This window comes from Eumetopias jubatus, unplaced genomic scaffold (genome assembly GCF_037043125.1).
Source record: "Eumetopias jubatus isolate StellerSeaLion01/CBP00866 unplaced genomic scaffold, mEumJub1_p1.0 scaffold_16, whole genome shotgun sequence".
Taxonomy (NCBI): Eukaryota; Metazoa; Chordata; class Mammalia; order Carnivora; family Otariidae; genus Eumetopias; species Eumetopias jubatus.
In genome coordinates, this window is record NW_028274822.1 from 638,046 (window position 1) to 662,976 (window position 24,931).

General features: G+C 52.5%; 1 protein-coding gene and 1 pseudogene across 1 annotated transcript in view; one reads left to right on the forward strand and one right to left on the reverse strand.

Moving 5' to 3' along the window:
* NFATC1 (nuclear factor of activated T cells 1) overlaps window positions 1-24,931 on the reverse strand; it is a 106,599-nt gene that overhangs the window by 10,452 nt on the left and 71,216 nt on the right. The window contains exons 9-10 of the mRNA XM_028095633.2: window positions 23,982-24,364; window positions 23,675-23,870 (exon numbers count right to left, since the gene is read on the reverse strand). Of these exons, the coding sequence (XP_027951434.1) occupies window positions 23,675-23,870; window positions 23,982-24,364 (579 nt within the window). The remainder of the gene's footprint in view (window positions 1-23,674; window positions 23,871-23,981; window positions 24,365-24,931) is intronic.
* On the forward strand, window positions 12,995-13,090 carry LOC148162243 (small nucleolar RNA U3; annotated as a pseudogene).

Sequence of the window (24,931 nt, forward strand, 5' to 3'; positions counted from 1 at the left end):
CAAAATTTCAGGAATGAGCCACACTGCTTGTTGGCCCGGCACGTTCACGGCCCCTGTGGTTCCTAAGCAGGGGCATGCTCCTTGTTCTCAACAGTCCCATAAGGGAGGGAAGGGGGGACTTCGTAGTTAGGGGTTTTGTAAACGGAGGGTCCAAGGGAGGGTCGGCAAGTGGAAATCGGGGCCCGCAGGCTCACGGGTCAGGAGTGCGCGCTCTGCCAGCCCAGGGCCGGCACCTGCAGCCGCCAGTTCCCCTTCTCCCATCCTGCACTCTGTCCCTCTGGGTCCGGGCCTCGTCTGGCCTGCAGGGCTGCTCAGCGCGCAGAACCCGGTGTCTGGGGTGGAGAGAGGCTGAAGGCACAGCCTTGCACTTCCCTTTTCTGGGGCATGCATGTCTTCAAAGCCAACACCAGCCCAGCACCAGCACCACGCATACAAACACAGCATTCTCTTCTGTTTGAGCTAAAAACAACTATTTTTTCAGTCATTTCTCCTGGACTAGCTGTTGCAAGCCTTTTTTTTTTTTTTTTTTTTTTCAAAAGAGTAGAAGAGGCAGGCGACCAGAGGACCCACGCGGGATCCGTACAGCCACTTGTTTTCCAGGGCAAGCTCTTCTTCGGGCTACAACAAACAGCAGTGTGTGCTGGCCGCCCCTGCCCGATTTGGCGCAGATATCAAAGCCAGAAGAGACGTGCTGATACGCTAGATCAGAAACCTCCTTCAAAAATCCCAGCAGTGTGGCCTGGCGATCCCGAGGGCTGCACCCACGTGAAGGTGGAGACTTTGAGCCCGTGCCCTGTGCTGGCGACACACAGACTCCACCGGCTCTGAGTCTGTGTTTCAGAGCTGACATCCAAGGGCACCTGGCCCGTGTGCTGGGACCTCTCAGCCTCGGAGGCAGCCTGCTCGTGGCCGTCACGATCATGAGCGGGCTGTTCCTCTTATCAGCTCCCAGACGTCGTCATCCAGCACCCTCCTTCCGACTCCAAGAGAAGAAGTGTCAGTGTGTGCGTCCACACGGGACTCTGAACGACGGGGCGGGGGTGCCGTGACCACAGGGTCACTGGGACTAGAAAGGAAGCCTGACGTGAAGTGTCCCTGAGACCCTAAGAACCATAGGATGTCGTGTGGTCAGAGTGAAAACATAGATTCTGGGAGGAAAAGCAGTCCCTAAAGAGACAGAAATGATGAAGAGAAGATCTGGGCGGTGCTTGTTTTTAAAGAGGGCCTGACCTCCTATTCTCAGGGGGTGCGCCTGGGCCATGAGTGAACCCACGTCAGAGCCAACAATCCTGATGATCCACTGACTTCCTAACTTTCTCAGACCTAAATTCTCCTTGCGTTCCTGCCACATCATTTAAACGATCGATCGGATTTGTGAACAATGGAGGCCTGTCATCTTCCTCTAGAAAAGCTGACACGAGCTCTGCACACCCCGGACGTGTGCCGTCAGGGGATGGTGCAGCTGGAGGGCCCGCGGGTGAAGACCTGGGCCCTGCTCTCATCCTGCTTCCGTACCTGGCTGCAGCCTGAGGGTCTCGTCCGTGAAAATGGCGGCTTGGCCGAGATCCCTTTCCACTCTCCGAGTCGGGGAGTCTTCAGTCATTTCAAAAGGAGAAACGCATCTTCCTGGGCGCCGAGCATTATAAATGGCAGGAACCTCACAGCGTCCTCCCCAACCCCCCGGGAGGTGGCCACCATTACTATTCTTAATTTGAAGACAGGCCCAGAGAGGGCAGGAGATACTCGGGGCAGCAGGCACGCGGCAGTCAGTGGGAGCGGCCGTGGCTCAGGGGAGCGTGTGTGGTGTCAGGGGCTCCACAGCGAGAGGGGCGGCCTCCCGAGGGCAGGCTGCTCCCGGCCGGCTTCCTGCCTGACACAAGGATGTGACCGATGTGGTCCAGCAGACGCGGGGCCAGTCTGCTTCTATTACCGACGTGCACTGGCTGAACTTTCGGTTTCCTGACGCGGGAAGAATGGATCTTTGGTCACGTCTGTGGAGGCCGGAGCTCGGCCATGCGGCACACGTGCTCACAGACTCACAGGGGAGCCGAGGGGTGGGGGTTACTTCTGTACGTTTCATTCCGGTACTTCCCACGGAGCGTGTGTTCTCTCTAGAACCAGACCAACGCCTGTGTAGGTTTGTGGCAGGTTCTCATTTCTGTCACAGAGGGCCAACGGTGCTGCTGGCCTCCCATCCGGCCCGGCAGCCCTGGGTGTTGCCCGGGGCACCACAATGGGAAGAGGTGCTGGCCCCACACGTCTGGGGCCGTGTGGAGGTCTCTGTCCCTGCTCCTTGGCGGGAACCCATCAGAGTCGTGGGGCCCACATGCGGGCTTTGGGGAGGGATGGCACAGGAGCGGCAGGTGCTGGAAGTTTCTAGGTGGTTGTCCACACAGACATCGATCCTACTTTCTTAGGAGCCGGGTTTGGGCGTGGGAGTAAGAAATCTAGTTCAGCCACACTGCGTAACCTTTGCTTAAAAAGTTTAAGATGGGTAAGGACCGTACTTTGCTAATAATACTTTTGTGTCAATTTTTTAAAAAACATAGTGCTTGGGCGCCTGGGTGGCTCAGTTGGTTAAGCGACTGCCTTCGGCTCAGGTCATGATCCTCGAGTCCCGGGATCGAGTCCCACATCGGGCTCCCTGCTCAGCAGGGAGTCTGCTTCTCCCTCTGACCCTCTCCCCTCTCATGCTCTCTCTCTATCTCATTCTCTCTCTCAAATAAATAAATAAAATCTTAAAAAAAAAAAACAACATAGTGCTTGCTGTAGGTCCATGTCAGCTTGATTACATAAAATCCATTTTTAAAGCATCTCTTCCTTTTCAATAGTTAGGTTAGTTCAAACAAGGAGACAACTATACTGTGAATTTTTAAAAAAAACAATATTCACCTTCTGTTCCTTGGCAAACTAGCCGGCTGAGCAGGGCTACTGTTACTTTTTCATCTCCGTTTGATTTTGTTTGTTTGTTTTTTCTTTTTTCTTTTAAATTTTTTAAATTTAAATTCAATTAGCCACCATATAGTACATCATTAGTTTCTGATGTGTGTTCAGTGATTCGGCATATAACACCCAGTGCTCATCACGACAGGTTACGATGTTGCTTTTTCGTGAAGATAATCACTTTTCAAAAGCCATCATTGTCCTTTAAACAAAAGCAATGTGGGAAACAAAGAGGCCTGAAGGATCCACTTGGGATTCAGTTCCCAGGGCAGGCTCCTGCAGCCACACCCGCGCCGCATCTTGCCCCGTGGGCTCCCTCAAAGCTCACGGCCAAATGAAGTACCACGTATAAAGAAATATAGAAAAGCAGTTGTCACGTGCTTACTCAGTCTTCCAGTGAGACAGAAAAATGCATGTTCCTCACATAGGACAAGCCATCAGAAACATTTTTATTTTTAAGGGAAAGCCAAAATAGCTTTGTGAACAGCAAAACAAAACAGGAAGGCCGTTCTTTCCCATTCCTATAACTAAAAGATAATTTTAAAAAGTATTTGCTCACTTTCCCAGAAAATACACCTTTAGCTAAAGTTAGCATTGTAACCCGAGAACATAATCCTTTAGGCAGACGGGAGTAGAACCAGAAATATCCTGGCCAGTGTCTGCGTGCTAACCCTGTACAATGTGCAGGGATCTCGGGACAGGGAGGTGTGCACACTCTCACGCAGGGGTGCTGCTCGCAGGGGCATGAGCGGGGGCTTCCCACGGCGCGTGGTTCCAGCCGACGGCCGGGTGCACGGTGTTCACACACTGCGGCGCGAACTTCCTCGGTGACTGCAAGGATTAGGTCAGAAGGGAGACTTGCAAGAAAACACCATGATTAAGGCCATGATTCGGAAACTGGGAAGTGGAGGAAACATGCTTTTGTGCCCCTGCAGCACGTGTGGATCCAGGCAGCGACACCCGGGCTCTGGGCACTGAGGGAAACTGAGGCTGCCTCCCAGGTGGGTTTTTACCTTCTTGGAAGAGGCAAGCATCTCACAAAGTCCACTGTCCATACGTCCTTGTTTGTAGGCGGGTGCTCTGTCCATGGCCTGGCAGGGACGGTGGGCTAGGAGTCCGCACGGCCCCACGTAGCCCTGGGCGACAGCAGGACTGTCACAACCACGGTAACTCTGAAAATGCAGAGTTGCAACACCACTGAAGTCCTGTTTTACCTTTCTGACTTTTTTTCAAAGCTGCTTTGTGAGGCGGTGGAAAATGAGGCCGTCTCTCAAGTTCCATTAAAAAGTAAGTTCCAAAAAAAAAAAAAAGTAAGTTCCGCGTTACCTCCGGTGTCCTGGACCCATTTCAGCCTTCACTTATTTTTATCTTTTTAATCATAATAAGCCACTGCCACGGGGCCTGCTATTTTTGGAAGGAGGGAACGGGACGGTGGAGTCTGAATGACAAGTCACGGTTTTAATAAAACATGACCCTCCCGCTGTGTGTGGGGCTGGGACTGACGGGCACTACTGTCACCCGGGACTGTCAGCCGTTAAAACAGAATAATTTTCATGCCTTCAGTGCCTGCTTCCTTATTTAGCCTGAATACTCCAAATAATGCGAACACCCGTGTGGAAACTCCAGCGTCCACGGGGACCGGCTGGCCACGTGACGGGAGCTCCGCGGCTGCCCGGCACCTCCCGCGCTGCAGCCGGGTGTGGGCTCCCACATCACCTGGCCCATTTTTTTTTATCTACGCCAAACTCATTCCACAGTCACTCGTGGGGAGCGCTAAACCACCAGCAAGCATTTTTCTAGGGCTTTCTTTGTGCTGCTAGAAAATACATTATTCCCCCCAAATTATGAAATTTCTATTCACACAGAATTAACGGAATTGAAAAAATAAAAGATGAAAAAGCTCCCCTTAATTAAAAAGTAACAATGTTAAGTGGATGGGGAGACGGACGGGGTGAGTGGCCGTGCAGGCGTGGCCAGGCTGTGGCCTCCTGTCACTCTGTCCGTGCACACGAGTCGGGGCCTCAAGGTAAGAGGCATTAACAAAGCAGCTCCTCCCCTTTTGCAGGCTGCGGAGGACTTGGCAACGCTCCTGGGCTGGCGGCGGAAAGTTCCACGCCACGATCTGTCAGCTCCGCCCGCCAGTCTGCCGGGCACAGGCCAAGCGCCTGCGACCCACCTGGCTGCTGCCTGGTTTGCCCAGAAGAAGCTGCTCGTTATGGAGGCAAAGGAGAGGCTCGAGCCCCCTGTTCCAGCTTCGGGGGGTGAAATCACACCTTCGGATGGGTACATGTGAGTTTGAAGTAAACCCTCACCTTACCAGAGAACCATTAGTAATTCTGTTAGGCGTAACTGTCATACTGTGATCGTGTAAGAGAGCGGCTGCTTAAAAAGGCGTCTATAGAGACGCCTGTGTGGCTCAGTTGGTTAAGCAACTGCCTTCGGCTCAGGTCATGAACTCAGGGTCCTGGGATCGAGCCCCACATCGGGCTCCCTGCTCGGCGGGAAGCCTGCTTCTCCCTCGCCCACTCCCCCTGCTTGTGTTCCCTCTCTCGCTGTCTCTCTCTCTCTGTGAAATAAATAAACAAAATCTTAACAACAACAAAAAAGCGTCTGCACCTGAGGGATGGCGGAACTCAGACTTGAGGTCCAGGACCTGGTGCCTCGTGATCTTAGCAACAACCAGCACAGGGGTGGCTGAAGGAATGGTGCCCCATCTCGCACACCCTGACTGTGGACCTGGATGCAGGCACGTGGGAACCCACTGTACTCTTTATTACACTCTCACGGATGTCTGAGATTTCCATCATTAAAAACCAACAGTGCCTTCAGAGAGAAGCCGGAGCCCAGGAGAAGCTGGTGACTGTTGGTCAGCCTCAGCGTCTGGCCTGTGTTCCGGGCAGCTGCTGGGGGGCCGAGCCCATCCCACGGCAAGGTGAGGACATAAGGGTCTGCACCTTGCGCCACCTCCCTCTTGCCCAGCCCCAGTGGTGGCACCTGTGCCTGGAGCCCGGCTAGGATGCTACCGGCCAGGGTGCCCGCGTCCTGCGCCTGGCTCTGCCGCCACTTCAGGGAAGGCCACCTGGCACCTCTCCCGTGCACACAGGCACCCCGGTAAGCCAGTACTCTTCACCACGGGTCTCTGCTCTCTGCCCCCAGTAGACAGAGCCCACCCTGAGGGTGGAAACTGTACTCACGAGCACTGAGAAAACTGACGGATGGCAGAAGCTGCGTCTTTATGTAAAGATCTGGACAGAAAAATCATAGGAGGCAAGTGACTCCCAGGAACTCCCAGTTTGGAAAACAATAGAGCAGAGGGGGAGCAGAATCACAAAACAGGCCTGTGAGATGGGTCCCCCGATCTGTAGGACATATTGACCCTGGCGTGGAAAAGCACCCAAGATGGAATTTTTGTATCGATTATCCAATTATTAATCTTTGTAGAAGCTATTCCAACACTGCACATAATGAGTAATTCATCACACTATATTAGGGGCCATGGAAGCTGCATTCCGTATAAAGGGCCATTAAGTTTCTTGTAATTGCCCATTACTGGAGCTTTCGTTAGTTCTAAATCAAATCAGCAGGACCGGCATGTTTGCGCTCTAATTGACTTTATGTAATAACAGCACGCCCCTGGTGATTACCAAAATGAGCGGTCTGGCTGGATTACCACGGTCGCAAAGACCACTTCTCAGCCTGAGGTGAGCAGCCATTTCCAACGGTACCTGAAGGGACAGGTACAAGTGATCACCTGGACACGGGAGGGGTGCATAGGGGCGGACCCACGACCACACTGGGGCCAGGGCTGTGTCCACCCTCAGGGCTGCCGTCTGGGCCAGAGCCAAGTGCTGCCAAGCCTCCCAGACAGAACCCAAGCGCGTCCTGTGTCCTTCAGAGGGTTCCCACTGTATTAGGCAGCGTTTCCCACAGGAGCGGAGACGCTGGCCGGGACACAGGACAGGTGGCCGTTAAAGCTCAGCTCCTGTCCTCTGAAAAGTCCTTCCCGAAACACTGTCTAGACTCTCAGACTCCAAGCGCGTGGGCTGTCATTCACTGGCAACCATCAGCTGCTATCTGGTAGCACGGCTTTGTCATCTTGAATTGTCACTTAAACTCTGAATGTTGTTAGCCGCTTAACCTGTCTGCCCATTCCCCTCTGATTGTTTGAGGGGCCAGAGAACAGATGTGTGCGTGTGTCTGGACAGCCCTGTGATGCCAGGACGTGGTAAGGAATCTGCAAATACTGGGTTGTTACGTTCTCTTTTTGAAAGTTGAGTTAATCCTTTGCGTGAGTTTCAAAAAGACTGAGCAAGAGGCAGCTAACAGCCGAACCTGCAGGCTGCTTCTTGGCATTACTGCTCAGGCTGGGGAGAAATCAGTGCCGTATTAACGGACAGCCTTGTGTCTGTGGGATTTCTTCCTTTCCGTGGGGCTACGCGCCGTCCATTTGGAAAATCTCACATTAACTCTTTCTCTGTTCAACTAAATTTGAAGAAGCCTTAAAATATGTCCTCAAGGGGCGCCTGGGAGGTTCAGTTGTTTGAGCGTCCAACCATTGGTTTGGCTCAGGTCGTGATGTCAGTGTCGTGGGATGGAGCCCCACATCAGGCTCTGCGCTCAGCAGGGAGTCTGCCTGAGATTCTCTCTCCCTCCGCCCCTCCCCCTCACTCACATGTGTGTGCGCACGCGTGCTCTCTCTCAAATAAATACATAAATAAAAATTTAAAAATGTCCTCAAAAGAAGGCAGTATGTGGCAGACAAGCTACTTAGAAGTATCTGTTCACAACAGGTGGTAACTCAGACTGAAGACAAGGGGCTGCTGACTTCCCCGAGAAGCAGTGTCCCAGCTTTGCCGAGCTCTTTCTCACACTGAGGTGAGGATATCTGTGGCCATTCCACAATACAGAGCGCTACAGACCACCCCGGACGACGGGAACGGGGGTCCCCGGCCACAGTCTGGGGCTACAGGCCTGAGGCCAGCCTGGAACCACAACGCCAGGATGCACACCTTGCCCACAAGCTGCCGGAGGTCTGGGGAGACTTCCGAGCACACAGCACAATTAGACGTTTCATCAAGATGCTGAGCTCAGGAAGCCTTGGTCAAGTGGACGTCGCTGATGGAACAGGGACCGAAGGTGCTTTAAGAGTCTCCCAAGCATCTGTAAAGACACCCCTGCTGCCCAGGGCCACCATCCGCAGGGATGAGTGGGTATTTCCAAACCCACAGCCCTGCTCCATGAAGCCGGTGACACTGAAGGGCCTGGGAAGAAGCCACCCAGAGGGTCGTGCATTTTTAAGCTCTCCTCACCTTCCCGTCATTGAATGAACGTGCTGGATGCTGCCTGCTGAGCACACCCCAGGGCCCAGCAACTCCCAGGGCAGAGGGGCCTCTTCCCAGCTCTAGGAGCCTCCTGGGGCTTCCCAACACCAGGCTCGGACGAGCTAGCAAGGCAGCAGCTTACGGTGGGCGGTGGACACGTCCGTGGGCCAGAGCTCCCCGACCCCACTGCCCACCTGGCCTTGAAAACAGAAACAGGAAGCAGAACAGGGGAGGAAGCGGCCGGCCAGGGAAGGGCCGATTCTGGTAAAAGGCTCGCTTCAAAGCCCAGGTCAAAGCTCGCCCCCAGGGAGCATGCCACGCCTCCGGAGAAATGCTTGTCAAAGTAATCAATCACCTAGTTTCCATCTGCACGTCCCCTGCGCTGCTGCAGGCTGCACTATCAGGACAGGAAGCTTCACTCAGGGTGGAAAACTGGCACTTCGTCCCCTGGAAACCACCGTTTCCATCTCCGCGAGTGACAGAGCATCAACACCGCCATGAACGGGTGATGAGAGATAAGGACCGGGGGGGGGGGGGGTGGGGGGTGGGGGGGGGGTGCGGACGCACTGCGCACTTTCCAGCATTTGGACAAAGTTTGGAAGGACAGTCCGACCTGCGTTTTCCATTCTCTGCATCCAGAGAAACACCCAATGAACAGACCTTGACACACATTCTTTGAGCTCTTTTCTGAAATTAAAGTGCGTAAAAAAATGCGGGCAGACCACGCCCCCAGCCCTGCCACAGACTCGCTGTCCTGGGCTTGCTTTGTCCAGTGCGGCCACAGACACTCCCCTGAAGCTGGAGCAGACATGCGGTGACGGACAGGCCACAGCCCAGCGCTGCCGCCTCCCCCCCCTGCGCCCTCCCTCCGTCCACCACCCTTTCTCTGTGCAGCCATCGGCCAAGAGGAAATAACTTCGCTGTGCTGGGAGTCTGGGAATCCCAGAAAACATCTTAAATCCACAAAAATAATTGAAGTTCGCTTCTACTGTGCCGCTCAGCTCCATTCTGATTTTTATTACAATGTCAACAAGAGTTTAATTTGTTTTAAAGTTTAGGTTCTTAAATCTGAGTGATATACGGTAGTTTACAGCTTTGCTGGCAACAGCTACTGTGGAAAAAAGGGAAAGTGAATATTAAGGCGATTCTAAGTTTGACATCGTGAGGCAGGGAGCGATGCCAAAAGCAGCTAGCAGCCCGGCTTTCCCCACCAGGGACGGCAGCCACGTCGCGGACCAGGGGCACACTCCCCATCACCAACCTGGTCCGGGCACAGCAAGTAAGAGGAAATGTCCTAAAATGCAGTTTCTCGAGCGAAACCCTCTCAGGTGTCAGATAGGTCACAAACGGCGCCACTGTCTTATCTGGGGTCCCTTCTGGAAACCAGTTCCAGCAAAAAGACCTGAGCGGGGCCACTGGGGAAGAAAGGCCCTGCCCCACTCCAGAGGTCGTGCCTTTCGACTGCCCAGAGGGTGCTGGTACTGACAGCTCAGAACCACCCGACCTCAAACCTTTCTGGCGTGGACAATCGGCTGAGAGGCTCCCCTAGGTTTCCAGCCTCGCTGTTGCTGGACCAGAGCTGTCAGCCCTGTTAGAACCGTCTGCAGAGACACATAGGACCGCACACCTGCAAACTAGCCTGCTTTATGAGCACAGAGGACAGCAGGGCTGACAAGGCCGTCCCCCCAGACTGAAGGGTGCGGCCCACCTGCGGGCCCCACCTCAGCTGTGGGCCCCGCTGCCTGCTTGCCCTGACCAGATGAGGCCCCAGGTGGCGGCAGAGCTCCCCCACCTCTGCAGCACCTTCCCCCTTCCCTTCCGCCATGGGCTCGGCGGGAGCCAGACCTCGGGCAAATCACAGGCGTTCCTGGATGTGGCTGAGGCCGTGAGCTGCCACTGTCCTCCAGGCCCACTTCCTGCCCTATCTAAAATAACAGCAGCTGTGGGGGCCTGATAGGGCCGAGTCCTGGGGAAGCCTGCACCCTTGGGTGGGAGAGAGGACGGCCAGGGGGCTGATAAGGCCGCCCCCAGGCCCCCAGGCCTGATGACCGCATCCTGCACTGTCTGCCCACTTCAGAACAAAAGAAAACCAGCCGCCGGCTCGGGGAGCGGTAGCCTGCACTCTGGGAGGGGGTGGTCTGGCTGACTCGGCCTATTGTGCAGAGTATCAGGCTCTGATTAGCTGGGGTCCCCTGGGCCAGATAAGGGCGGATGTTTCAGAAGGGAATAGACTTTCTTTGTTCTTTACTGTGTGCAAGTGTCCACGTAATAATCTGGAAGGAAGGAAGAACGCTGCTTCAAAATTGAAGCTGAAGAAAGGTAAAGGGACTCAAAGCTCCACGCGCCCAACTGGCATGAAAAGTGACAGAGGACCTGCATCGCCGATGGCCAGGAAACGTGGACCCCACCACGTGGCTACAGGCGGACAGGTAGTCCTTAATTTAGTGAAACAGGAGATAATGCAGAAGCACACATATTTTCATTCCCTGAGAGAAATTCTACTGTCAGCTCTGTGTTCGTGCCATAGAAACACAGAATTGGAATTTTGTCCTCACGCTCCTTAGGAAAGGAGTCCGAGGGCTGTACGCATTCCACAGAGGAAAACTCTGCAGGACACACACAAGCCTCGTGCTTGAACAGCACAGTCTCTCGTCCCGCACCCAGTGTTTTAACAAATGTGCTTGACTCCGAACACGCTAGAAGGGAAGTTCCTTCAGCTGCACCAAAGCTGCAGACCCAAACCCACCCCAAGAAATGTGTCCGTGCCAGAGTGCTACTGCCTCCTGAGGTCGGGCTTTTCTGGACAATGTCACGTACATGGAGCCATGGAAGATGAGGTGTTTGTGCCTGGCTACTCTGACTTCGCCTGGGTTTTCGAGGTCCCTCCATGGCGTAAGGTGCGTTAGCAGCTCATTCCTCCTTCCGGCTGAGTAATATTCCACCATGTGGTTCTGACGTCCCTTTCCTATCTGTTCTACAGTTGCTGGACACTCGGGTTGTTTCAAATGTTTGGATGTTATAAATGCTGCTGCTGAGAATGTTCGTGTGCAGGCCTTCGTGTGGATGGAGGTGCTGACCTCCTGTGGGCAGACCCCTAACGGTGGAATGAACGGGCCATATGATGAAGCTGCGGTCCTCCGAAGAGCCCACCCATGCGGCCGTGGCACCCGACGTCTCCACAGGTAACGGGCGGGGGCTCGTTTCTCTCAAGAGTGTCACTGTCCCTCTTACTGACTGTCGTCACTCAGATGGGTAGGAACTGAGCTCTGCGTTGGTGTCATATTTGCATTCCCTGATGACTAATGACATGGAGCATATTTTCACGTGTTTATTAACATTCATATGTCTTCTCTGCAGAAATGTCTGCTTACATCTTAAAGCCCAGTTTTTGAGTAGGCTGTCTTATTATTACTGAGATAAAAGTTTCTGTATATTCTGGATATGAACCCTTTATCAGATATGTGTTTTGCAAATATATTCTTTTAGTTAGCTGCTTGTCTTCTCGTTTTCTTAACGGTTCTTTTGAAGCAGAAAAAAATGTGAATTTTGATACGGTCTCATTTACCAGTTTTTTAATATTGGACTATGTTTTTGGTATCATATCTAAAAAAATCTTTGCCTGATCTAGGGTCTTAAAGATTTTTCTCATATGCTATCTACTAAATCTTTTATTGTTTTAGCTTGTACATTTAATTCCATGATCAATTTTGAGATTTTTGTGTATGGTGTGAGGTTAAAGGTACAAGTTCATCTTTTGCATGTGGACATCCAAATGTTATGTCAGCATTTGTTAAAAGGCTATTCTTTGCCCCAGTTAAATGGCTTGGCATTTTTGTTAAAAATCAATTTATCATAAATACAAGGATTTCTGAATTCTAAATTCTGGCCATTGATCTCTATGTCTTATGCCAATACCACACTGTCTTGATTATTGTAGCTTTATAGTGAATCTTGAATCGGGCAATGTGTCTTCCAGCTTTGTTCTCTGTTTTCAAAATTGTTTTGGTTACTCTGGATCTTTGAAATTCCGTTTGAATTTTAGGATCATTCTGTCATTTGTCATGTTCCTGAAAAAACAAACCCAAAAAACCTGCTAGAATTTTGATAGGGATTGCATTGATTCTATAGATTAATTCCATTAATTCCATTGTGATCAGAATTAATCCTTTAAAGTTTATTAAGGCTTGTTTTATGACCTACTAGAAAGTCTATCCTGGAGAATGTTCCATATACACCCCATTCTGTTGAGTGTTCTATAGATGTCTTCTAGGTCCAGTTTTTGACAGCACTGTTCAATTGTTTTATATCCTTGTTGACTTCTTGTCTAGTTGTTCCATCCATTAGTGACTGTTCTATCCATTACTGACAGTACGTGGTGAGGTCTCCAGATATTATTTTTTTAATTGTCTTTCAGTTTATCCCTTCAAATCTGAAAATTTTTGTTACATGTATTATGTGGTTCTGCTTTTTAGGTGCAAAAATATTTATAATTGTTATGTCTTCCTGCTCAATTTACATTTTACTCATTATAAAATGTCCGTTTGTGTCTCCAGCAACATTTTCTTTGGTCTTAAATTGATTTTGTCTAATATTAGTACAGATACTCCAAATGTCTTTTGGTCACTATTTACCTGGTATAACTTTTCCAACCTTTTACTTTCAACCTATTTGTGCCTTTAAATATAAAGTAATTGTTCTGTAGACAACATAGAGTTGGATCTTTTTTTTCAAAGACTATACTTTCAGGGATCATTTCTATAGTTTATTTGTTTGTTTGTTTTTTCCCCCAATCCGGTCTGACAACTGTCACCTTTTTATTGGAGGGTTTGGTTCATTTACATTTAATGTAATTTTATTGTAGAATTTACATTTGCCATTTTGCTGTTTGTTTTCCATGTTTTGTGGGGTTTTGTTTTTTGTTTTTGTTGTTTCTATGATCTTTCATTACCGCTTTTTTTTGTGTTAAATAGGTGATTTCTAATGTATCACTTAAATGTGTTTTTGTTTTGGTTTTACTCTGTATATTTTTAAGTCAGTTTCTTTATGGTTCCTCTAGAGATTATGATACACATCTTAACTTAAAAATTCTATTTCAGCTAATTAATATTAACTTGTTTTTAATAACATATGGAAGTTTTTCTTTACCATGGCTTCCTTCCCTACCCTTTCCTTTCTGCTGTTACTGCCACACCAATGACATCTTGATATAAACCCATCAGAACAGTTTTGTAATTTTTGTCTTATGTATTTTCTTTTAAATGAGTTAGGAGAAAAAAAGAGTTTAAAAATATGTATGCTGTCTTTATCTACATAATTACTTTTTATCAGTGCTTTTTATTTCTTTGTGTGGATCTGAGTTGCCAAGAGCCGAGAGGACTCCTTCCAATACTTCTTGTAGGTCAGGTCTGCTGGCAACAAAATTTCTGCATCTTTGCTTACCCAGCAATGGTTTTATTTCTCCTTCATTTTTAAAGCTAGTTTTGCTAGATATGGGATTCTAGATCAACAGTCTTTTTCTTTGTGGCCTCTGTGATCGCTCATGAGAAGTCAGCTGTTAATCTTATTGAGGATTCCACATAACTGATGACTTGTTTTTTTTCTTGCTGCTTTCAGGACTGCCTCTTTTTCTTTGACTTTCAACAGTATGGCTATGATGTATTTAGGTGTAAATCTCCGGATTTATTCTACTTGGAATTTGTTGATTTTTTTCGATGTATACAATGTTTTTCATCAAATTTGGGAAGATTTTAGCCATTATTTCTTCAGATATGTTTCCTACCCCTTTTTCTCTCCCCTCTCTTTCTGCATTCCCAACATACCTATGTTTGTATGTTTTATGGTATCCCACATGTTCATTTTTCTTTATTCTTTTCCCTTTCTATTCCTCAGACTGGATAATCTATAAACATTTCATCAAGTTTGTTGATTCTTTTTCTCTGCCAACTCCAATCTGCTGTTCAGCTCCTATAATGAATTCTTCATTTCAGTTACTATACTTTGCAAGGCTAGAATGTCTAGCCCTTTTAAAAACTTTTAATCTCATTATTGATATTCTCTCTTTGGTGAAACATTGCTGTCCTACTTTCCTTTAATTCTTTAAACGTACTTTCAGTTCTTTGAACTTACCTAGAGCAGCTGATTTAAAGCCATTGCTGCTAAGTCCAACATCTGAGCCCTCTCAGGGACAGTCTCTGCCTATGGGTTGTTTCTTTCCCTTCTGTAATGGGACATGTTTCCATGCTTCTCTGCCAGTTTCATAATTTTTTAGTTGAAAACTAAACATTGTAGATAATATATTGTAGCAACTTTGGAATTAGATTCCTCCCCCTGGTAGGGTTTGCTGTTATTGCTGGGTTTTTTTTCTTCCCTTGATGCTGGATATTTGATTAGTGACTTTTCTGGACTAATTCTGTGGGTGGAGGTGGGGATCCTGTGTTCTCTGCAGTGTGTGGCCACTAAGTGTTCTATTCCTCTTCTAAAAATCCTTGTTTTTATTTTTAAGTCTGTCTTCCCAAGGGTCATCCTCAGGTTAGCAAGGTTAACGGTCAATCAGTTATCAGTCAGGAGGTTTCTTTAAATGCCTTCAGTCTCCACCTTCTGTCAATGAGATCGAACTGCAGGCAATCCACAAGTCAGCCTTAGCTTCCACTCTTGCTTTTTGTACAGGTCTCAAGGCCAGCCAGAGGTGAAGGATCCAGTCCTTTCTTTTCCCAGGTCTTTCCTGAGCATGTGCGTGTCCATATGCAGTCTCCCAATCCCCAGGAACATGCTGGGGCTTTTTCAAACTCCCTGCAGGCATCGAGTGTAGCTAGTCTTCTGTTTGCCCCAGTTGAGATCACAGCCTTGGCGGCTCCCACAAGCAAGAGTCCAGCCATCTGTTGTTTTTGGTCATGGTCTGGGAAGACAACTTTTCCAGGGAGCTTCACCATCAGTCAGAATACTGTTTGCACTTTGGGGAAGGGGTTTTTAACAGAGCCCCAAAGAGGCCAGTCTCCTTCACTGTCAGTGAAGCTGCTGGATTTCCACGGCTACGCTCCAAGGAGCTGGGGGAAGGGCATGGGAGTAGCGCCCACTTAAACCACCACAGATCCTGCTCTTCTTAGCAGGGTCCGGTTTTTCTTGAATAAATGCTTTTCAGTTTGTTCTGTTTCTTTGGTGAATTTCCAGATTGTGAAATGATTGATTTGATAGTTTTCTCAGTATTTTTGTTGCTTTTTTTGGGGAGTGCTGACTCACTGAGGCCCTCCCTCCGACACTTTGGAACTCCTGCCTGTCTTCCTGTCCTTCTTGAGCTATCAAAAAGTGCCTCGGATAATGACCAGGAATTCTCTGACCAATAAGAAAATACACGACAGTCCTCTTTGGCTTGCAAGGCCAACTCACACTTGAAAGCCAGACTTTGAAGTAGGAATCTTTGTGCATCACATCTCTAGTAGAGAAAAAGTACTCAATAATAGAGCCAAACCTTGGTAGAGTAGAGAGACTGTTTAAATCAGAGCTGGCAGATCCCCGTCGTGCTCCTGGCTGGTCACTTGTTCTGTGCGATTGTGAGCAGGCCAACTAATATGTGCCTGTAAGCCCCGATTCCTCTGTCCATGGGGCTAACATTGGCAGTCCTGGCCATGGGACTGTTCTAAGGTTGAAAATGTAAATCGAGAGGATATATGTAAAAAGTCACTTTGAAAAGTACCAAAGGCCATCCCAGTCCTGTTACTGGGATTTGGGTTTTCTGTTTGTTGACAATGGTCTGTCATGCTAGATTGGGGGGGACTTTCTCAGCTCTGATGGGAAGATAATTACTACGATTCCAAGGCTCCATGTTCTTCTCTGCCTGGACTTGACAGACATCTATGAGCCAATGATTCAGTGTTCCTTAGGGATCCATATGTAAGAATACACTTTTGTATCAGGAAGATCACTTGAGAGCGTCCATGCCTAGCTGGCTCTCTGCCTGGCGCCCCAGGGGCAGGACAGCCAAGTGCCTGGCTTGAGCTACAGGGCCTGGGCTGCTCTTGCAAAACACAGTTGTCCAACAGATGTAGACAGAGCCCTCCACTGCCCTGGTCACCACTCTCCCCAAAGAGACGCCTAGCTCTGATGGTCTATCACCAACTGTGCTTTCTGAATGTGGCCATTATGCTTTTAAATGCCTTGCTTTATGGCTTCATGCTCTGGTGACACAGCACAGTGGCGTGCTACCTGCTGGCTCACAGATCTGAAGGCGTCTGTAAAGAGTGCTCATTCTCAAGTAAAAAAGCTCCACAAGCATCAGAGAAAGGAAAGGCACAGAGCCCAGGCCAGCATCGCACAACTTCCTCCGAAGTGAAGACAGAGTCATTTAAAGAACGTTTGGGAAGGTGCTCACCTCTCTGCAGAAAAACCAGCATGCCAGTCATGAAACGCTCACACATGGACACTCCAGACTACTTGGAGCTTGCCTGTGGCAAAGGACAAAAACACTGCAAGCATGCCCCACATGGCACATAGACACGGTCACATGTGGGCATCGGCTCTCGGGCCCTCTGTGTTCTTGCTGTTATGGTTTTCAAGACTAAATAGACTTAAGGGTGCTGGGTGTTCAAGCTCCATGAAAGTTTCAGGCTCCTCCTTTTGTTTTCCTCCTACGACACTACTTCTTTCTCTCCAATTAATAATAAAAGGGAAATAAGCTAATGCGTATGATGGGCAGAAGGTTAATATTAGCTAAAAGCAATATGACTGATTCCCCTCCAAGAACAAAGAAAATAATCAGGCCGTATGATTAGAAACATAGTTTAATTCAAAGCATTTCATGCTTGAAGTTAACATCCACACCAGGCAAGAATGGAGAAGAGTGCCCAGAACCTCTCAGACACTGAAGTTCCACCATCCCGTGGGAAGAAGGGCCCCTCCTCCTCCTCGCCCTGCTGCCCATCGGAAGGAACAGCAGAGACCCGACAGGTTATGGGGCCGGGTGCTGGGAGCAGCACTGGCATGTCTGCACCCTATTTATAGAGAGTCTTACTCAGCAGGCCTCTCGGAATCATTGCTGGCCTTCTCCTTCTTCCTCCACAATGGGCCAGCCCACTAAACGCCACTGTCCCAGCGTTCAGCAGCAACAGGTTTGCAGAGGGAAGCACGCGCCTCCTAAGACCGCTGACCCAGGGCTTGGTCCCTCTCTACCCCCCAGCTAACAGACACTCGTCACACCGACCAACAACCTCTGCTAGTTCCGGATCACACTAAGGTTTAGGTGGACAAAGACTGAAATATCTGAGCCAACATCTACAAATCTGTGCGCCCCCTGCGGGGCACACTGTCCCTGGAAGCTCGGTTCCATGTCTGCAGAGACTGCCGTCTCCGTGAGGTGCATACACACGGGCTGGAGAAGCCCGCGGGGCCCCTCGAGGCACCCAGTTACCTAGCAAGTGAGCGGTCAGAGGCTCTGCTCCGTGGGCAGCAGCTTCAGGCCCTTCTGCAGGGTCTCCAGAGAACACGCTCACAGAGCCTGCAGCCCACCACGCCGACAGCAGCCCGTCTCCGGGTGGTGTGTGGTGTGATTTTCATGCCTGGAGACTCCCCAGCGGACATGGAAGTGCATTAAGGACTGACCCTGATGAATTATTCGCATGGCTGAATTCATCTATCCGTCATGCAGTAGCTGCCGTCCACAATATTAACGACTCCACATGGTTGATCACCGTGATACAGACTCTTTCCATCATCATTAGGAACGGGGAAGGCCCCAGCCTTGGGCGCCAAGCCAGGTCAGTAAAACTTTCCATGAGGAAAGATTTTGTTCTCTCCCAGAGCAGCCTGGGCTCAGGGACGAGGGGGAGCAAAGCAGGGGGCTCACGGCCCGGACTCGGGCAGACACGATCCTGGCCGCCTGGTCCACCTGCTTGTTGTTTTAATGACATGGAGACTTCTGGAAACCCGAGTGCTCCTGGCGGGGGCTGAGAGGGCTGATTGTGGCGGAGGCTGCAGGGCGGTCGGGGAGACAGTGGCTAAAGCGCAGATGCACCAACGCCTGACCAGCAAGCTTGTCACTTGCAAAGCTCAAAGGAGGTGCTCCGTTCCAGCCAACAGTTACTCCGTCTGTGTGGGTCCCCCTCACATGAAGTCTGGGACCAAGCCCGTGCGATTCAGACGTGTTTAGAGTACCTTTCCAGCAAATGCCGTACATGAGACTGTGCCCCGTGACACGTAAGCAACTGCGTGCATGCACCCGTGAACCGCCCACATGTGCACGTCCGTGAATGAAAGGACGGCCTATCACCACAAGAGCCGCGCTGTCACATAGTTCGGTTCTGTACACGGGCCACTCACAGAAATTGCACCACAGGAATCACTCATGTGGAGCTTTTATGGCCTCGTTTGAAAATCTACATTTAAAATAACATGAGGCCCAAAAAACGACTCTTTTAAAAACGTACCCTTGTGGTTCTGCCACGATTGAGAAGCGTCTAAATTGAGAGTTTAAGTCTTGTAACTGTTGTTGGACCAAAGAATAAATTGTAACTGGTTTATTTATGGGCCAAATACTTTTGAAACAAAACCGGGGAATAGACACAACTGAAAAAGAGATAAATCCTAAAAAAAAGCGGGGGTTCATTTTCAGGCAAGTTGTCTTACGCTTATGTTCTTCCTTAAGAGAAAGAGAAGTCTGGAAAGTGGACCCTTCCGCGTTGGCAGGGGTCCCTCGGCAGAGCAGGCTGCATGCCAGGGGCCGCTCCCACGTGAACCAGGCTGGTCACAACCACTCACGTGCCCCAAGTGCCCTGGCTCTCTGCCACGGCAGAGAACACCCTATCCTTGCCTTTTTCATTCTGTGTTCCTGGAAAACAAAAAACCCAAATAAAACTCCCAGTGTGGAACCCCAAACTGCCACCATGACTTCTGAACAGTGGTTTGGATGGAGCCGGTGAGCAAACGCCCGACAGAAATACGTAAAAGTCATAGTGTCACTCTGGCTGTGGCTTCTGTCACACGCACGGACTCCAGAAATGCCGCTGCTTTGGAGGGCAAGGCCAGGTGGAGCGCCCCTGGGCTCCCTGCCACCTAACTGTTCACCATGGGGGCCGGCCCTCGCCGACCGGGCCCTGCGTCCCTCCCCGTGGCTGCTGGAGAGCCGTGTGTGAATCCCGAGTGCAGCCCCAGCCCCAACCCCTGGGAACCCACGGAGCCCGCATGCCTCTGGGAGAAGGCCTCACGGCCACCAGGCCGTCACAGGGCCCGAGGTCCCGCTGTCCGATTGCTGGTCTTTCCAGGAAGTGGGCCCCTGCCCCTGACCCAAAGCCGCCCCGGCCTCCTGCCTCTGCTGGTTGAGCGGCGCGCGGAAAACTTTCACGTTGAGGCCACTTCAAATCCACGGCGTCTCATTTTCTAACTTAGTTTCATGCTACCGTTTCCATTTCTGCAAATTCAGATCTGAGCCACTGACAGAAGACCCGGCCCTGTGCCACCTGCCGTCACCGTAGCCTGCTGCCGAATCCGCGACACCACCTCACACACCAGAAACGCCCCTCGGAGCAGCTCACTGACCACAGGTCAGCAGGGTGGGCGAGGAGGGTGAAAGAGGCTGAGACATCCAACAGCAGCAGGAGCTATGACTCCCCAGCAGGGGCAGTGCGCCCGCTCCAGAGAGGCTCCTGCGGGCTGAGCCGGCGGGTGGCAGGGGGCGAGGGCTCAGATACCCAACGCCGCCCCTGGCACAGGCCCTCCGCCCCGCCCCTGGTCCACTCTGGTGGAGGCGGCCCCCTCCCCCACCCAGGCGGTTTGCAGGTATTCTCCGGAAACTTCCTCTGCTCCAGAATGAGCAGAGGCTCTGACGCTGCCCTGGTTTAGCAAGTTCATTTTCAAAAACCCGGATCATGTGGACCATTAAAATGGGGGGCTGGCAAAGGATCAGATCACTGGTGCCAAGTCAAGTCTTGCAGGCTTTCCAAGAGCATCCCAAGGTAAGGCCCACACCACCCGTAACACCTGCGAATCCCTCCCATCAGCCCCGTCAAGAGGGCACCAGTTTGAACCCACCCTCCAAACTCCCTCAGAATTTGGGTGGGGAGGCTGGGAGCTCAGGGTCAGACCTTTATCCTGAACTAAACAGTCTCCCGAGAACTAACTTGGCGCAGACCACGTCTGCATCACTGCTCTCGTCAGAGGGTGCCTCCTAGGTCCCAGGGCGCCAAGGTCAGCTGATAGAGTCACCCAGCCTCTCACGAGGACATGGTGCCTTGTCTTTGTTCCCACAGCAAGAAACAGCCAGGCCCGGTCTGCGTCCTAACTGCTTGTGGACTCGGGGCTCCAGCCGCGCAGACAGATCAATGAACGTTCTGTCCGCTTTCCTGACGGTGGACAGACGCCCAGCACAGATCACACGTGTGTGTTCTGGCTGCTGGGGAGAAGGCCCAGCGCCCCCCACTTTCCGTGTGCACCTTCCAGGCACAGCCATGCAGCCTCTGGGCCTGGGGGCCGTACTGCAGGGAAGCCTGAGCCGGCAGGAGGCTGGGGGCTCCCCACTGGCTCCCCTCAGCCTCAGGAAAGGCCGCTCCCGGGGGCTGCTGGCCATCCCCACCCACACAAGCTCTGGAGAACCCACGGAGGGGACACATTATGGCCTCTTCCGTAAGGGGTCCATGGCCAGCAGCTCGAGGCTTCCGCTGAGACCCGCTGAGCAGCACTGGAATAGCATGGGTGTGTTTGTGTGCAGGACAACGTGTGCACGTTCACATAAACGCACCATCCGCTTCCTACCGAGCCTTCTCCTGTACTTGCCTTAACCACGATCTGGGTTCTGACCAAAAAATAAAAATAACAAATAACAATAAGCATCTCTCATAAATGCTCTTATGAGCTAATACTGAAAATCTTTATTCACACCTGGCCTGGGATTATGGGGCCTTCTTGGAAACAAGGGCCCATAATTCCAGCCCCAAATCGAGGCGGAGAAAACCTCTTTGCACACAGGCTCCCTGGGCCTCAGAACCTCTGCCCAGGGCTCCCAGGACCACAGGCATGGCCGGGAAGCGCCGGCGGCCCCATGGCAGCTGGTCAGCTCAGGGGGCGCTGAGGCTCGGAGCAGGAGGTGAGACACTAGTGGTCTGGAGACAAGACCATGCTCCCAGGGAGACCGAGGCGGAATGTCTGGGGGGCACGGAGAAGGGAAGAGCTGTTGGAAAGTGGGCTCACGAAGTGGGTGCAGGCGTGGGACCCTCCAGCCAGGGTGCAGCATACAGTGAACGCGGGTGTTCACCACCTCTGCAGCAGGAGCACCAGGACGGGTGTTGGCAGGAGCCCCGGAGGGAGTCTGAGCCAGGAGCCAGCGGGGAGGTGGTGGCTCCTTGCAGAGAGCAGCCCCAGAGCCCTGCTCCTCGAGCCAGCACAGGGTGCTGCACCACGAGGCTGACGGCCGCACCCCTGCAGACGAGAGTCCACGCTGCAGGGTGTGCAGCCAACGGCCCCACTGGACCGAAGGGTCTCACTTAGGTTTGCCCTCCTGACCAAATCCAGTGCCTGCACAGGGCAGCCCTGGTCCGGAGGGGCCTAGAGACTCACGGGGGCCCCGGCACCTTCTCGAGGGTGGATCCAGCAACTGTGGGCTCACCCGGGGCAGGACACCCCATCACACATGCCATGTGCGCCTCTCCCACCCTCGCAAGGCTGCCTTTTACCACAACACACTCAGGGCAGCAAGACAGACCAGAAGGCCTGCCGGGCCGGTCACCCTAGCTCACCTGAAAGCACCGCAGGCTTGGCTGGGACCAGGAGAGGAGCAGTGCACATGCTCCTCGGGCCCGCCCAGCTGCTCGTGGGGCCACCCCACAACTCCCTGGGACAAAGCTGAGCTCGCAGAGGGGCCAGGCAGGGAGCACGGCCGCCGTGGGTCTAACCTCAGGGGACGGAATCCAAAACAGAAGCTGAAGCTGCTGAGGTCAGCTGTGGACCCCGAGTGTGGTCCGGGAAGCTGCTGAGTTCTGGGGTGTCCCTGAATGCCTGTCGGGGGCGGGAAGGAACCCACAACAGGCTCCAAGGACATCTCCAGGCTCAAGGGTTGACCAACTATGGAACAAAAATATCTGAGAGCTTGCAGCCCTCAGTTAGGGACGGAGAAGCCTGGGACCGGCCCCGTTTTTACCCCCACGGACGGCAGTGTGAGAAACCCTGAGCACGGGAGCCCTTGTCCTGCCTGGGCCACTGAGCCGAGGGCGATCGCTGGCGGCCAGACACTGTGGCCGGGAAGGCTTCCGTGTCTCCTGGCCACCCTGACTCTCAGCTTGTGGGGGGAAGGGCCCGTAGGTGCCACCCCCTCTGAAACAGCCACTTCAGGAGCAAACACTCTTCCGAAAACACTCCTCCCAACACCAGGGCCCCAGGGTAGCCCGCAGAACTCAAAACAGTGGAAATGCGACATTTACGGAGACAGCTGTAGCGGGAGACATGAGCCTTCAATGCAAGGCCCTGACCCCAGAGGAGGGTGTTTCAGGGAGGCTGGGGGCCCTGTGTCCAGCACTGTCCTGGGCTCTCACCCCCATCTGAGTCCAGCAGCAAGGGAGATGAGCATCTAGCCCCGGAAAAGCTTACACCGAATACAAGGGTAGCGCCAACGACGGGGGCCCCGGCACCTGCGTACACAATCCACGCGGGGCCCATGAACGTGCAGACTTGGACTGACCATCCTGGGCAGCTCATGGGGCCTCTGGTCACAGCGCTGATCCGCGAGTAGTCAGGTGACCAACATGCGAGAGGACCGCCCACCTCTACGCAGTTCAGGTGGCACCTCATCCCAAAGGCAGGTGCAACCCTGCGGAGTCAAAGTGCCAAGAACAATGGGGTGTCATCCACTGACATTTTATGGACTCGGACGCTTACACCACGCGGCCTGCCTGCAGGTGTGTGGAGAGCACTTCCTTCCGGACCATCCTGACCGTGCATGTTCGGCTGCATTTCTGCACCGAGCACGCCCGTGCGCTCAGGGGGTGAGGTCCCACACAGTGGGGTTTAAGTCCCAGTTCGGGGCTGTCCTGTGGCTTACTCTTCCTCCCCGGGGCGCCTGACAGGGGTGTCACAGCGCTGCATGGAGGGAAATGTTAACCACCTTCAGCTAAGCCACTATTTACAAATCATTCACTCAACTGGCGAAGCTCTTACGACGCTTGGAAACAAGCAAGCCGGACCCGGAGGCACGTGCCAGGACGGCCTCCTCTAAGAGACCTTGTTGGCTTGTGTGAGGCGATGGTCCGTGCAGCTTTGGTCCCGTGGGTCTACAGCCCCAGGCTCCGCGGGACCTCCGGCTGAGGCGACGGAGCAGAGCCACACTGCCAAGGGTTGCCGGGCGCACCCCTCTGCCAGGTGGCTAATGCGCACACCCCTCGTCACACTTGCAGATACGGCGCCAGGCTGCGTGTGCACCTCAGGCCACGGGCACTTACCGTCGTCCAGATACAGCTGGTCCAGCTCCTGAGGCTCTCGCTTGACCGTTACGGGAATGGGGGCCAGACTATGATTACTGTCCTCATGCACCTCGGGCAGCAGCAGAGGCCGGGGGCCTGCGGACTCGCTCCTCGGAGCCTTCGGCAGTCGGTGCTGCTGGTGGCCCATCTCGGATGGGTGGGTGGGGCTGCAGGACTGCAAACAGGTCGGCTCTTGGGTACCGGACGGCAGTGAGGAGGAGGGGCTGTTGGGACAGACAGCTGGCTGGTGGCCCGGGGGACAGCTGCGGCTCAGCTGTGGACTCACCTGTGGTCGCAGCAGGGCAGGAGGCGGCTGCTGGGGGGGGCCAGGGTGCACGCCCACGGGTCTCGGTGTCTCCGGAACGGCGAGGAGCCCTCCGGCCGGCCGCTGAAGTCCGAGGTGACCGTGGCCCGGGCTGGCCATGCCCTTGCTGTAGGTGGCGGAAGAGAGGTCGTGGAGCTTCGGGCTGGTGCTGGGGGGCGGTGACACCATGGTGCTCCTCTGTGGACAGGGCGGGAAGCCGGCCACCAGGCAGGAGCCCGGGTCAGGCGGCATCACCAGCTGCTGGCTGTAGCACGGCTTGGGGAGAGGGCTCGGGCCCTGGCTCATTGGTCCACAGGTCAGAGCAGGCTCGTAATCATCGGTGGGCTCTGTTTTTATGGTAGGAGCTGCAAGAAGCAAAGAGGTTGAATAAACACAGGCTACAGATTGGGCGTGATGGACGGGGCGGGCTGTGGCCAGGGCACCCTTGGAAAACAAACAGCGTCCTGACTGAGTCCCCGTGTGTCTCCGCCTGGTTCTCCCACCCAATTAATAGGAGGGCGTGAGTCACCGTCTCCAGGAAGCTGCAGCTGGTTCTAATACTGAGAACACTGTTTTCCTTGGAATCCCCCCCAGCACTAATGTGCTATAAAAATCCATTTGCAAACTGCAGTAGAAGCTTTGGACCCAAGGGCCCATGGATTTGTAGGAATCAAAGCAAAAATTTTAACTTGGATGTACAATCGCGTTCCTCCTGCTACTGACACCCTATCTGATAAACGTCTGCACATTTGGGATCTCGAGCACACACCAAGATGGCACGGAGATGTCCACAAAACCCAAGAGAAACGGTACATGGCGATCACGGCGGGGGGAGCCCTGGACGTGGGGGGAAGACACGCCCACCCGGGCTCCGCGCTGTGTCTGCTCCTCACAGAGGAGCGCTTGTAACAACAGGCCGCCCCAGCCATGCA